We start from the raw sequence: 15,227 nt of genomic DNA, 5'->3' as shown, positions 1-15,227 counted from the left end.
AATCACTATTTTATAGTAATCATACACACTCATAGACAAGTTTAAAATCATATTTCTTTTTTTTTCATTTTGAGAGGAGAACATATGCATGTGTCAAGTTCAAAGAGCCACTAAATATTAGAAAGTAGTATATTACAAACTATTATAATCCCAGTTTAACAGATGGCTAAGAATGACATTATGGAATTATATAGAAATATGAAACATTCCAAGTAACTTATAAAAACTACATATGTCAAGTCTCTCCTTTTTTAAATTTAAGTATTAAGAAAATAACAATCAGGTAGCTCATTTTTATTTTCACTCACAAAGGATTCAGGCTATATTTAAAATTTTTCAATTTTGGAAGTCAGGTAGGTAAGATAAATGATTTATGACTTTTAGAATCATGCATGGTCTTCAGTTAATTCAATTTGAAAATAAAGATTTTGAGTAATAGCTGTACACTGGTCTTGATTGCTATATCCCCACATACATTCATCAACTGAAAACAATCCTTAGGCAGAGAGAATTTATTTCTCTAATGAATGTTGAATTGATTGCACCCAGTTTGTAGCAATTAAGCACAGTTGGGTCAACTCAACCAGACATCCCACAGTTGAATGTCAGAAAGTCCTAATCTTGGATTGGAGACCTACCTGAGCATGTGATTATTCTACACTGACAAAGGCGGTCATGCTTTCTGTCTTTTTAAGCCTCAAGTGTTTTAGGTAGCACAGAGACAAATTTATAATGCAGATACATACAACTGTGTTACCTAAATATTAATTTTAATTAAAAAATGCCTTACAAGGTAATTTCAAACAATATATATTGTACAAGTAAGAATTTCTGGGGCTCTATAATCTGTTGGTCATGCTGTGAGGGCAGAAAGCGCAAAGTAAGCAAGGAAATCAGTAGGCCAGTTTAGCTGTCTTCTGTTTGACAAAGTAAAAAGGAAAAATAATAAAATATTTAAAAAGCTTTCAAAGTTTCAATTTTCTGGGATAAAGGGTAATGCACAGTACTACTGTTGAATAAGTTATTAAAAATAAGCATTGTAAGTGAGAAATTTTATTTTTTCCAAAGGGCAAAAGAGAAATCACTCTTGGGGGTAAATATCTAAATATATATAAAAGTAACTACTTGTATACATAAAGAAAAATGTATATACAATATGCAGTATATATAAAATTTTAAAAAGACAGGCATGTCTATTTCAAAACTAATTTTTTAAAATTTATTTTATTAAATTGCTATTTATAAAAATAGCCCAAATTAGGATATTACATATATTTACAAATAGTAACTCATGCTCTAATTGCAACAATAACCTAATAAAAAACAGTGTGGTACAAATATATGTCATTATTGTAAATCTAAGATGAAGGCTTGGAATTTATTTACTTTTAAAACACGACGCATTTTTTTCCTCTAATTTTTAGTTGTTATGTGAAAACCTATAATCTGAATCTGAAGATGTTATGGATTCAGTATTCCTAATGACAATTTCCAGTGAATAAATGAAAAGAGAATTTTAAAATAAGCACTCTTCTACAAATATATACACTATAAAAGAAATTTATAATTAGTTTTTATTCAAGATACCACAATTGTTTACATTGAATTCCCTTTTATAGCTATGAAATGGAAAAGCTTTAGTCCACTATAGGTTATATATAAAAAAGATTCTACATGACTTAATTTTTAATTTTAAGCATCTTTCCCTATTTAGTTCTTCCATAAAAATAAATTTAGCTAATTATCTTTTAAACCAATTAAAGACTATACTGTAGGAATTTATTTATGAAAACATAATATACTATACACCTACAATAAAACTTCAGTATTTTGCATAAATACAAGAGTAGAAAGTATTTTAAATTAGAGTTCCTGAGTAAATTTTTAAATAAATTACTATCATTTTAGTTTCCTTTTTAATGACAGCCTATCATTAAAGATCTGTATCAATGTTTAAAAGAGACAAGTATTATAATTTTTAAAAAATATAATAACTAAAACTGAAGTACTAACTAGAGTTCCTTAGGGATGATTTGTGATTATTCTTGTATACTGGTTCTAAATAAGTGGTTGCTGGTAAAGTTTTTGTGGATGCTTAAAATAGTTTCCTAAAATAGTATAAATAAATTCTATATCAAACATTTTGCATCATTGTTAGCAAATGCTTTCCCCTTGGGTGTATAAACTGTAGCCTGTTTAAATGACCATAAATATGAATAGGCAGCGGCTGAGTCAATGATATATTTTAAACACCAGAAGATCTTTCTAGAGGTTTTAAACTTTCATGACATCAAGTATCCTCCAAATCATTAAAGTACAAGTTCTAAAAATGATTTACTTGAAAAATTCTTGCAGTTGGAACTATTAAAGTAGAAAGATAAAAAGGTGAACATTTTTATTATTAGATGTAAAAATTTGTATTATTAATCTTTTTTGGTTTTCTATTTTAAATTCCTCACATTCATAAAAGAAATATGCTGTAAGATCACTGTAACATTATGTATTATGTTATGAAATTGTGCTTGCCCAAAAGAATAAAGCTGAGTACCCAATAATTCAAGCCTGTGACTAACACTAAATATAGTACAAAGTCCGTAGGTCCTTTGAATTTTTTTCATTAAATGATAATTTTATATTATGTCATTCAACATGACCATCTGATGTTGAACACTGAGGTGTTTTTTAATAAAGAAAGTGTTTATTGCAGATTCTTGGCACAAAGGCAAAACATTAATGTATTTCTACCATTAAGGTAGAGTGTAGAAATAAAGGGGACAACAATTTTTAACGAGTTTATATAACACTTAAAAATTTCAAAATTAAGTGGCATTAAGATGTAGAGAGTTCTTCCTTTTGCTAATCTTCATAAGCTTCTTGCATTCCTCACTTAATGACACACGAGGCCTGGGAGGCACTAAGAGCTCTCAAGCCTGCACATGCATCGTCCATGTACACCTCAGGTGACTGAAGGCTCTGATGTAATTGCTGTGCATTATCAGTAGCCTGGAGAAATCATGAGCTCAAACTCAATGTTGTCCCTTCCTTAGGATTCTTTCTCACTTATTATTTTTTAAAAACTCTTGTGAGAATTACTTTAGGAACTTAAACAATCGGATTGTATACCTATTAGAACTGAATATTAATGTGTATCTCTAGTTTCCATTGGACTAAAAAATGGTAAACCATAGGACCATTTTCACAGTATGTTTTAATTCTACTTTGTCAAGCAATCATCACCTAACCAATTATGATTTTATTTTTAAAATTTTAAAATTGGACACATAAAAATACTAAACGCAACATTTTATTTTTTAGAGATAGTGTCTCGCTGTGTTGACCAGGCTGGTCTTGAACTCCCAGCCTCAAGTGACCTTCCCATCTCAGCTTCCCAAAATGCTGGGATTACAAGCATGAGCCACCACTCCTGGCCTACTAAACTCAACATTTTAAAATGTTCATAATAACTTGTGGGTGATTAGAAATAAAGTGGTATTCTTTTAAATTTTCTAATATGTAATAAAAGATTAATCTTAAAAAATTAAGCCCCTGTGGGAAACTAGCATGCATTTTACTTTATTTTTTCCTTTATTGTCTTACTACAATAAAACAATTATATTTGTCAGTCATGACAGATAACATTGTATGTTTTTATGTTGTACATCATGATGTTTTTTAAAGCCCAACTTACCATACATTGAAAATCCATGAAAAGGGATAACACCTAAAAAAAAAAAAAAAAAAAAGTATTTCTTTTCAATAAGTAGAAGGCCTACTGATTATTAGGTAAGCTTTAAAGGATTAAAACTGAAAATATAAAGGTTTTCTAGTTTTCGCTTCAACTTTGTTCATAAATGTCAGAAAGACTTAGTGATAGTAAACAATAAAAAGAGATTTTAATAACTTCAGAAAAGCAAACTAGAGGTTTTAAAACACATATCCAGTTAACATTCTATTGATAATGTTGAGAAATCAAAGCTTTGAATATATATATATATATATATGTATCCATGTGTGTGTGTGTATATCACATGCAAACAGGACAAAAACATAACAAGACGGATCACAGAATTAAGTTTAAGAACTAATTATAATGGTCTCAGAAAGTCAGAAGATTATGTCCCTCCTGAAACAACTTCACTGTGTATATTAGAATTGAATATGCTAAAAGATAAGGGAGCTTTTCAAGGCACTTCTTGAAAACACTTGCTTTACAGAAAACACTATGGGTGTTAAGTAAACTAAATGAAAATTAATCATGGGATATGGCTTTAGAAGAAATATAGGCAGAAATATGATACAAATTCAGCATAATCTTTGGCAATAATTATATACAAGTAAAGTACACATCCTTTTCAAGGAAATACTCAAAGCCTAACTTGGTGTGCGGAACATCTTGTCACATTCCAAGTGAAAAATTAGAATTTGTCCAGCTTAGTTCAAAACAGAAGTTTTGTAATATATACCATCATATAGCTAACACTACTAAATCAGGTTGCAAACACGGTACAGAAGAAAGCTAAGTTACTTTTTTGAAAAAATATTATAGAAATGCTTTATTCATCTGACATGTGCAGAGGCAAAAATGTGCTGGCCAGGGCTTTAGAGGTCTTATAGAGTAAGTTCTAATGAATGAGAGTTCAGTGTGAGTTTAAAACACATCGAGTGATAGCAGGAGCATTAATTCCCAAAGCAACTCATTACAGTTTTGAATGGGTTTAATTTGGAAGGAGCTATTTTCTCACAGTAAGACAAACTCTGGCTCTCTGAAATTTCTACTTATTATTCTTAGTTCTGACCACAAAGGTCACACAGAACAAATCTAATTTATCTTCTATGTGAAAATGTTCAGAAATATTTGAAGACGTTGCTCTCTCTCCTGCCCATTACCGTCATGATTTCTTGCTCCAAGACTTTCTTTAATTTTTCCTTCAATGATGTCATCTTGAACAGCTTCCCTATTTTATTTTCTTCTGAACAAGTTACAGTTCACTGCAGTCCTTAAAGTGAAGTGACTAAAACCTATAATCATTTTCCTCCCTACAGACCCAACAGCTAAAACAGTATACTTGGACAGTTGTTTCTGGACCTCAGTAAAGGGTTATGTTTTTATCTTTATTACATTTCTTCTTTGGTGAACCACTCCAGTTGGAAATAATAATCCTAAATTCTTATTCTGTTAGCTAATGCATTCTCTTTCTCCTGGTTCTACAATACTGAAAAATTTAATAAGTACACTATGTCCTCATCAAAAGCAATATAAAAACGCTGAACATGACAGGGTGAAGACTAGAATTATCAGTAGACACTCCTTTCATATTGATAGCAACACATTAATCAGCACCCTACTGCGATAAGAGCATGGACTGGATGTCAGACAGATTTGATTGGGTTCATCCAATTCTGTCACTTAAGAGTGAGTGTGTGTGTGTGTGTGTGTGTGTGTGTGTGTGTGTGTGTTGTGTCTTTGCATAAGTTTCGTAACTTCTCTAAGCTTTAGTTTCCTCATCTGTAAATCAGAGATAATGCTAGAACTCACATATAACATGTAGCTTAGCCATTAATAAATGAATAGCTTGGGGCCTACACTATTTATTTAAATAGCTTAGGCTATTATTTATTAATAAACAAATGTTAATTGTTGATGTTATAATTTACAAATGAGTTCATACTTCTTTGTTGTTTCTAGAAGCAATTTTATGAACAATAGCATAAGAAGGCCCGGCAATGTGGCTTACACCTGTAATCCCAGAACTTTGGGAGGCTGAGGCGGCAGATCAGAAGGTAAGGAGATCAAGACCATCCTGGCCAACATGGTGAAATCCCGGCTCTACTAAAAATACACCAATTAGCTGGGTGTGGTAGCACGTGCCTGTAATCCCAGCTACTTAAGAGGCTGAGGCAAGAGAATTGCTTGAACCCAGGAGGTGTAGGTTGCAGTGAGCTGAGATCGAGCCACTGCACTCCAGCCTGGCGACAGTGAGACTCTGTCTCAGAAAAAAAAAAAAAAAAAAAAAGAGAGAGAGAAAAGCCAAATTATTCTGAACTGGTATGCCAGGCCGACCATCTTGAGATCTTGAGAATTTTGTGTAGCATTGCTTTAAGCTCACAAGTTAAAATTCTCAGGATCAATGTTTTCCCTAGTCTTCTAGCACACAGATATATGTTCTCCAACTTTTGCTGAATCTTACGTTGCTTATCAATTTTCCTCTTCATCTCTATATGATTAGCCACCCCATTCTTTCAAAACTTCCTCACTTTTCAAGTGTTTAACACCTAATTATAGACTTCACTCTTTCCTCACTAGGAGGTTGATGCCACTGACATGAACTCCTTCGTCTGTTCTTTATATTTCATCTGTTTTCTCACTCACAGTCCAGAGGAGGATGTATCCTTTTTCTTTTTCACCCAGCACCTTCACTTGTGCTCTAAATCTTGTTTCCTTGACTGTCACAGTGACTGACAAGCAGCAGTCAGGTTTGCAGCTTGTTTAGGTGTGGCCTGTGAGCTAGGGATGACTTTTACGTTTTTTACAGGATTATTTACAAAAACAACAAAGAATAATATGGGACACGGACTGTTTGTGACCAGCAAAACTATAAGTGCTATGAAGAAAAATAATGGAGGGAAGGAGGACAAGGCCAGGGGAGGGCAGAGGAGCCCTGACATTGTGGAGGTGAGGATCTCCTGAGGAGGGTGACCGGGAAGCCCTAGCTTCATGTGACGATTGTCGTAAACGGGGTTACCTTTACTCAGGACAGCTGGTCTTCAGCTGGATAGTGGTGGCATGTGCTCTTTATTCCTCTAACAAAGCAGAGTAGAGGCAAGGGGTGGGTGTATCTTATCAAAGTAATCCTATCTTTAGTCTTTCCTATTTCACTGCATCCTTTCAGCCAAGGATATTACAAATATCCTTACACATAAGAAGAAGCATCCATAAGAATGAAGAAGAAAAAATAATAAGGAAAGAAGAAGAAAGAAGAAAGAGAAAAAGTCACTTTTTTTTCCTGGGCCCTATTTTTCTGTCAAACAAATCTCTAATCTCACTCCTTTTCTGAAAGCCAGGCTTAATTGTCTTTTTTTTTTTTTGAAAACTATCTATATTCACTTCCTTTACTCCCTTATTATGTATCCTCAAATGCTTGCAAATGGTTTTCCATCCCTACAGACTTAACTTCTGATTGCTAAATCCAGGGGTTTCCCTTCTTGTATGTCATATTTAATGACCACACAGTCAAGCTTGAGTCTACCAACATTGACGACACTGTGCAGATCAGGATTCTTGTCCCACAGAAACTTTCGCTGCTCAGTATTTTGTGAGTGCTTGTTTTGTTTTGTTTCTGGCAGTTCTCTCATCTGCATACTCCTTCGATATAGCTCCAAGACTCTGCACACTTGTTTTTTCTCTCACACTACCAGCATTCTCATTATTAAGCCAAAATACCAACTTTAAAAGCCCAGTATCGCCCCAGGGTCCTTCTGGTCTCTATTTCTGTAAATAACTCACCATCTCCCTAGTCATTCAGGGAATAAACCTTTGAGTCATCTTTGCTCTTTTGTTCTCCCTTAGCCCTTACACCTAAATGTGATTATGAACCTCTCCTGTCCCTTTTGGATAATGACCACTTAACTCTTCCATCTTAATTCCTCCTGTGTACCCCATAAGCACAGCTCTGTCAAATTGATCACCACCCCTTCAGCCTCTGGGTGCAGGATAAGGGCTGTAGGCAATGTTACCCTCTACCTCTGGCCCTGGCCCTGGCCCTGCCCTACTCCTTCAAGATTTTAAACAATAATCTTCCCAGAAGGATCTCCCTGATAGCCTTGATCCCTCACCCCCAAGCAATTCATTAATCAGTCCTCTTGTTTCAGCTGATTTGGCCTCATTGATTGAGGAACTACTGTTTCTCGCTGTGCAGTTCTGACTCTACCACTTTCTACCTGTGCACTTAGGTATGTTACTTAACCTGCTTCCTCATCCAAAGCTGCTTTTAGACTAAGGCAGAAGGGCTTGAGCTGAGAGCCCTAATGTGGCCCTCCTCTGGCTGTACCCCTTACCTAGAGCCCACGTTTCTCCCTCCAGACCATATCCCATGTACCCAAGACTCTGAAATTCTGAGCCCAAAGGCTCCTAAGACAACTTCTAGGACCTACATGTTCTCTTTGGTGGGGAAGATAAGAGAAAAGAAGGTATGTGCCTCCTGATACAGGTGTGTACCTTAGGACAGAGAGGTGGCCAAAGGCTGGCTATTTGTGGAAGCTGTGAACAGAGATTGGACCTGCAGGCTTCTGTCAGTGAAGCCTGTCCAAGGTGTGAAGTGGAGCCATAGATGAGAAGCAGGAGGATACCACACGCCAGGGATGGGTGAAGAGTCTAACTCTGGATTCAGACCTAGCCTTCCAGATTGTTATCAAAGTATATGTGTCAAGGCAAGTAGAGTAGACTTTATCAGTTTATGAGTCTAATTTATAACTTATAAATATTTTGACTTATGGTAGGTGGGTCTCTATTTGTACTCCTGCTCTGCGCCCTGAAAAGGTTAACGATAAACTTGCCTTCATCAATAAAGTAGAAACAACATCAACGAGGTGGTGAGGATTAAATATTATAAGATATGTAGATCCGACTTTCAAGATGGCCGCCTAAGAACAGCTCAGGACTTCAGATCCCAGTGAAAGTGCAGAGGGTGAGTGGACGCCGCATTTCCAGACGAACTCTTATTGCCCACAGACCAGGAGATACCCAGGCAGAGGGGTCGCCAGCGTCGCAGTCCCAGCCGGTGCGGCTGTTTTGGCCCCCGCGGGGCTGATTCCGCCCGCGCGGCTGCTGTGACCACTCCCTGTTGCTGCGGTTCTCCGTACAAAAGCCACTGGTCTGGGAGCCCTCTTAGCTGGCGAGCAGAGCCCTGAGACGGCGGAATAGCCCATTCATCTGAAATAGCGAGTCAGGCCAGGAGATTCCTAGGCAAAAAATCCGCCAGGAGCCGGCGCCGCGGTTCCAGCCGACTCCGTGAGTCGCAGCACGGGAGATCCCGGCGCCTTTTCAACAAGCGACCGGAACGCGGGGTCGTTCAACTTAAAAGAAAAGACTCTGAGTCAGGGAGCCAGGTGATCAGGCTCGGTTGGTCCCACCCCTCCACCCCCAACAACAACGAAAACAAAAACAGTAATTGGAAACCCTCTGGGTTGAGCCCTTCAAACCAAGCACAGCTGAACCGGGACGGTCCGGCTCCGTGGGGGAGGGGCTTCCGCCATTACTGAGACTCTCCACGGCTACGGAGGCAGGCTGCCGTTGCCGAGGCAACCCGCCGTTGCCGAGGCAACCTGCCACAACAGAGAGAGTCCGCCATAACAGAGGCGGGGCCACCATTGCCCAGACAGTTCTAACTACGCCCATATAAAAAGGACTGCAGGGAAGAGCTCAGGGCAGCTGGGCGGAGCCCACAGCAGCTCAGCAAAGCCCCTGCGGGCAGGCAGAGGCTAGGCGTGCTGCTAGCTGGGCGGGTCCGACCTGAAAAAAAAAAATCAAAAAAGGCAGTAGTGCAACGGAAACTCATAAAGCTCCAACTCCCTGGGACAGAGACAGACAACAGGTGGATAAACCCACAAAAATGGGTAGAAACCAGCGTAAAAAGGATGAAAACTCCCGAAACCAGAACACCTCTCCTCCTAAAAGGGATCACAACTCCTCACCAGCAAGGGAACCAGACCGGATGGAGAAGGAGGGTGATGAAATGACAGAATCAGACTTCAGAAGGTGGGTAGTAAGAAACTACAATGAGCTAAAAGAACATGTTCTAACCCATCGCAAAGAAAATAGGAACCTTGAAAAAAGATTGGACGAACTGCTGACGAGAATGGACAGCATAGAGAGGAGAATAAGTGAATTGATGGAGCTGAAAAACGCAACACGAGAACTTCGTGAAGCATGCACAAGCTTCAACAGCCGAATTGACCAAGCAGAAGAAAGGATATCAGAGGTCGAAGACCAACTCAATGAAATAAAAAGAGAAGGCAAGAACAGAGAAAAAAGCGCAAAAAGGAATGAACAAAATCTTCAAGAAATGTGGGACTATGTGAAAAGACCTAATCTACGTCTGATAGGTGTACCTGAATGTGATGAAGAGAATGAATCCAAGCTGGAAAATACTCTTCAGGATATTATCCAGGAAAACTTCCCCAACCTAGCAAGGCAGACCAATATTCAAATCCAGGAAATACAGAGAACACCACAGAGATATTCCTCAAGAAGAGCAACCCCAAGGCACATAATCGTCAGATTCACCAGGGTTGAAATGAAAGAGAAAATGCTAAGGGCAGCCAGAGAGAAAGGTCGGGTTACCCACAAAGGGAAGCCCATTAGACTCACAGCAGATCTCTCAGCAGAAACCCTACAAGCCAGAAGAGACTGGGGGCCAATATTCAACATCCTTAAAGAAAAGAACTTTCAACCCAGAATCTCCTATCCAGCCAAACTCAGCTTCATAAGTGAAGGAAAAATAAAATCCTTTGTGAACAAGCAAGCACTCAGAGATTTCATCACCACCAAACCTGCTCTACAAGAACTCCTGAAAGAGGCTCTACACACATAAAGGAAAAACCAGTACCAGCCACTCCAAAAACACACCAAATGGTAAAAAAGCAGCAACACAATCAAGAATCTGCATCAACTAACCAACAAAACAGCCAGGTAGCATCAAAATGACAGCATCAAATTCACACATAACAATACTATCCCTAAATGTCAATGGACTAAATACCCCAATCAAAAGACACAGACTGGCAAATTGGATAAAAAGCCAAAACCCATCAGTGTGCTGTATCCAGGAAACCCATCTTACATGCAAAGATACACAAAGGCTCAAAATAAAGGGTTGGAGGAAGATCTACCAAGCAAATGGAGAGGAAAAAAAGGCAGGAGTTGCAATTCTCATCTCTGATAAAATAGACTTTAAAGCAACAAAGATCAAAAGAGACAAAGAAGGACATTACATAATGGTAAAAGGATCACTGCAACAAGAAGAGCTAACGATCCTAAATATATATGCACCCAATACAGGAGCACCCAGATACATAAGGCAAGTTCTTAATGACTTACAAAGAGACTTAGACTCCCACACAATAATAGTGGGAGACTTTAACACCCCATTGTCAATATTAGACAGATCAACCAGACAGAAAATCAACAAGGATATCCAGGACCTGAACACAGACCTGGAACGAGCAAACCTAATAGACATTTACAGAACTCTCCACCCCAAATCCACAGAATATACATTCTTCTCAGCACCACATCACACCTACTCTAAAATTGACCACATAATTGGCAATAAATCACTCCTCAGCAAATGCAAAAGAACAGAAATCATAACAAACAGTCTCTCGGACCACAGTGCAATCGAGTTAGAACTCAGAATGCAGAAACTAACTCAGAACCGCACAGCTTCATGGAAACTGAACAACTTGCTCTTGAATGTTGACTGGATAAACAATGAAATGAAGGCAGAAATAAAGATGTTCTTCGAAACCAATGAGAACGAAGACACAACATACCAGAATCTCTGGGACACATTTAAAGCAGTCTCTAGAGGAAAATATATAGCAATGAGTGCCCACATGAGAAGAAAGGAGAGATCTAAAATTGACACCCTATCATCAAAATTGAAAGAGCTAGAGAAGCAAGATCAAAAAAACTCAAAACCTAGCAGAAGACAGGAAATAACTAAGATCAGAGCAGAACTGAAGGAAATAGAGACACAAAAAACTCTTCAAAAAATCAATAAATCCAGGAGCTGGTTCTTTGAAAAGATCAACAAAATAGACAGACCACTAGCCAGATTAATAAAAAAGAAAAGAGAGAATAACCAAATTGATGCAATAAAAAACGATAAAGGGGATATCACCACAGATTCCACAGAAATCCAAACCATCATCAGAGATTATTACAAACAACTCTATGCACATAAACTAGTAAACCTGGAAGAAATGGATAAATTCCTGGACACCTGCAACCTCCCAAGCCTAAACCTGGAAGAAGCTGAAACCCTGAATAGACCAATAACATGGTCTGAAGTCGAGGCAGCAATAAAGAGCCTACCACCCAAAAAAAGCCCAGGTCCAGATGGGTCCACAGCTGAATTCTACCAGACATACAAGGAGGAGCTGATACCATTCCTTCTGAAACTATTCCAGACAATCCAAAAAGAGGGAATCCTTCCCAAATCATTTTACGAGACAAACATCATCCTGATACCAAAACCCGGCAGAGACTCAACAAGAAAAGAAAATTTCAGGCCAATATCCATGATGAACATAGATGCAAAAATCTTCAATAAAATACTGGCAAACCGATTGCAACAGCATATCAAAAAGCTCATCCACCATGACCAAGTAGGATTCATCCCGGGGATGCAAGGCTGGTTCAACATACGCAAGTCCATAAACGTAATTCACCACATAAACAGAACCAAAGACAAAAACCACATGATTATCTCGATTGATGCAGAGAAGGCTTTTGACAAAATTCAACAACCCTTTATGCTAAAAACCCTCAATAAACTAGGTATTGACGGAACGTATCTCAAAACAATAAAAGCTATTTACGACAAACCAACAGCCAATATCATACTGAATGGGCAAAAACTGGAAGCATTCCCTTTGAAATCTGGCACTAGACAAGGATGCCCTCTCTCACCACTCCTATTCAATATAGTACTGGAAGTTCTAGCCAGAGCAATCAGGCAAGAAAAAGAAATAAAGGGTATCCAAATTGGAAAGGAGGAAATCAAATTGTCTCTATTTGCAGATGACATGATTGTATATCTGGAAGACCCCATCATCTCAGCCCAAAATCTCCTGAAACTGATAAACAACTTCAGCAAAGTCTCAGGATACAAAATCAACGTGCAAAAATCACAAGCATTCCTATACACCAGTAATAGACTTCAAGAGAGCCAAATCAAGAACGAACTGCCATTCACAATTGATACAAAGAGAATAAAGTACCTAGGAATACAACTAACAAGGAATGTAAAGGACCTCTTCAAGGAGAACTACAAGCCATTGCTCAACGAAATAAGAGAGGATACAAACAGATGGAGAAACATTCCATGTTCATGGTTAGGAAGAATCAACATCGTGAAAATGGCCATACTGCCCAAAGTAATTTACAGATTCAACGCTATTCCCATCAAGCTACCAATGACCTTCTTCACAGAACTGGAAAAAAACACCTTAAACTTCATATGGAACCAAAAGAGAGCCCGCATAGCCAAGTCAATTCTAAGCAAAAAGAACAAAACGGGAGGCATCACACTACCGGACTTCAAACTATACTACAAGGCTACAGTAATCAAAACAGCATGGTACTGGTACCAAAACAGAGATATAGACCAATGGAACAGAACAGAGGCCTCACAGGAAATACAACATACCCACAACCATCTGATCTTCGACAAACCTGACAAAAACAAGCAATGGGGAAAGGATTCCCTGTTTAATAAATGGTGTTGGGAAAACTGGCTAGCCATGTGCAGAAAGCAGAAACAGGACCCCTTCCTGACACCTTACACCAAAATTAACTCCAGATGGATAAAAGACTTAAACATCAGACCTAATACCATAAAAACCTTAGAAGAAAATCTAGGCAAAACCATTCAGGACATAGGTGTAGGCAAGGACTTCATGACCAAAACGCCAAAAGCAATGGCAACAAAAGCCAAAATAGACAAATGGGACCTAATCAAACTCCACAGCTTCTGCACGGCAAAAGAAACAGTCAGTAGAGTGAATCGGCAACCAACAGAATGGGAAAAAATTTTTGCAGTCTACCCATCTGACAAGGGGCTGATATCCAGAATTTACAAAGAACTAAAGCAGATCTACAAGAAAAAAACAAACAAGCCCATTCAAAAATGGGCAAAGGATATGAACAGATACTTTACAAAAGAAGACATACAGGAGGCCAACAAACATATGAAAAAATGCTCATCATCACTGGTCATCAGAGAAATGCAAATCAAAACCACATTGAGATACCATCTCACACCAGTTAGAATGGCGATCATTAAAAAATCGGGAAACAACAGATGCTGGAGAGGATGTGGAGAAATAGGAACACTTTTACACTGTTGGTGGGAATGTAAATTAATTCAACCATTGTGGAAGACAGTGTGGCGATTCCTCAAGGACCTAAAAATAGAAATCCCATTTGACCCAGCAATCCCATTACTGGGTATATATCCAAAGGATTATAAATCATTCTACTACAAGGACACGTGCACACGAATGTTCATTGCAGCACTGTTTACAATAGCAAAGACCTGGAACCAACCCAAATGCCCAACGATGATAGACTGGATAGGGAAAATGTGGTACATATACACCATGGAATATTATGCAGCCATCAAAAACGATGAGTTCACGTCCTTTATAGGGACATGGATGAACCTGGAAACCATCATTCTCAGCAAACTGACACAAGAGCAGAAAATCAAACACCGTATATTCTCGCTCATAGGCGGGTGTTGAACAATGAGAACACATGGACACAGGGAGGGGAGCACTACACACTGGGGTCTGTTGGGGGGAAATGGGGGAGGGGTGGGGGTGAGGAGGTGGGAAGAGATAGCATGGGGAGAAATGACAGATACAGGTGAGGGGACGGAAGGCAGCAAAGCACACTGCCATGTGTGTACCTATGCAACAATCTTGCATGTTCATCACATGTACCCCAAAACCTAAAATGCAATAAAAAAAAAAAAAGATATGTAATATGGGTAGCACAATATTTGATAAAAAGTCAGTACTTACCAATTGTTGTGTTCCTTCTCCTATTTTACTATCTTTTAATCACTTTTTGGTTTTTTTCTCTCCCAGTAGAATAAATCCTTTGAGCATAGAAACTATTTTTTATGTATATGTCTCTAACTCCAGAGACCAAGCACAGTGCCCAGAATATAACAGGTACTTACTAAATGCTTGGAGAACGAATATATGCATCTGCAGGGAGTCTACTTCTATCATTTTTTAACCTTCTAATTCCTTCCCTACTGCCACGATCTGAATCCTGTTCCTAATAAACTCTTACCTATGGCTCTGCAAGAGCCTCTTAATTGGTATGCCTTCCTCCAAACTCTCAGTTCTCTAACCAATTTTTAACATTGGAGAGCTCAAGTTATCTTTCAAAAATACTAATGAGACCATGAAAAAAATCTCTACATCCATTGAGG

The 15,227-nt window shown here is 38.2% G+C and overlaps 1 protein-coding gene across 2 annotated transcripts in view; it reads right to left on the bottom strand.

Moving 5' to 3' along the window:
* The window catches only part of TBC1D19 (TBC1 domain family member 19), a 164,775-nt gene that overhangs the window by 15,868 nt on the left and 133,680 nt on the right, over positions 1–15,227 (bottom strand). For both annotated transcript variants that reach the window (XM_003927498.4, XM_074395976.1), the window contains one exon: positions 3,689–3,721. In XM_003927498.4, coding sequence (XP_003927547.1) covers positions 3,689–3,721 — 33 coding nt within the window. The remainder of the gene's footprint in view (positions 1–3,688; positions 3,722–15,227) is intronic.

The sequence above is a fragment of the Saimiri boliviensis genome, chromosome 3 (genome assembly GCF_048565385.1).
Source record: "Saimiri boliviensis isolate mSaiBol1 chromosome 3, mSaiBol1.pri, whole genome shotgun sequence".
NCBI lineage: Eukaryota > Metazoa > Chordata > Mammalia > Primates > Cebidae > Saimiri > Saimiri boliviensis.
Note: the sequence above shows the minus strand (reverse complement) of the source record. Positions and strands in the feature narration are given on the sequence as shown.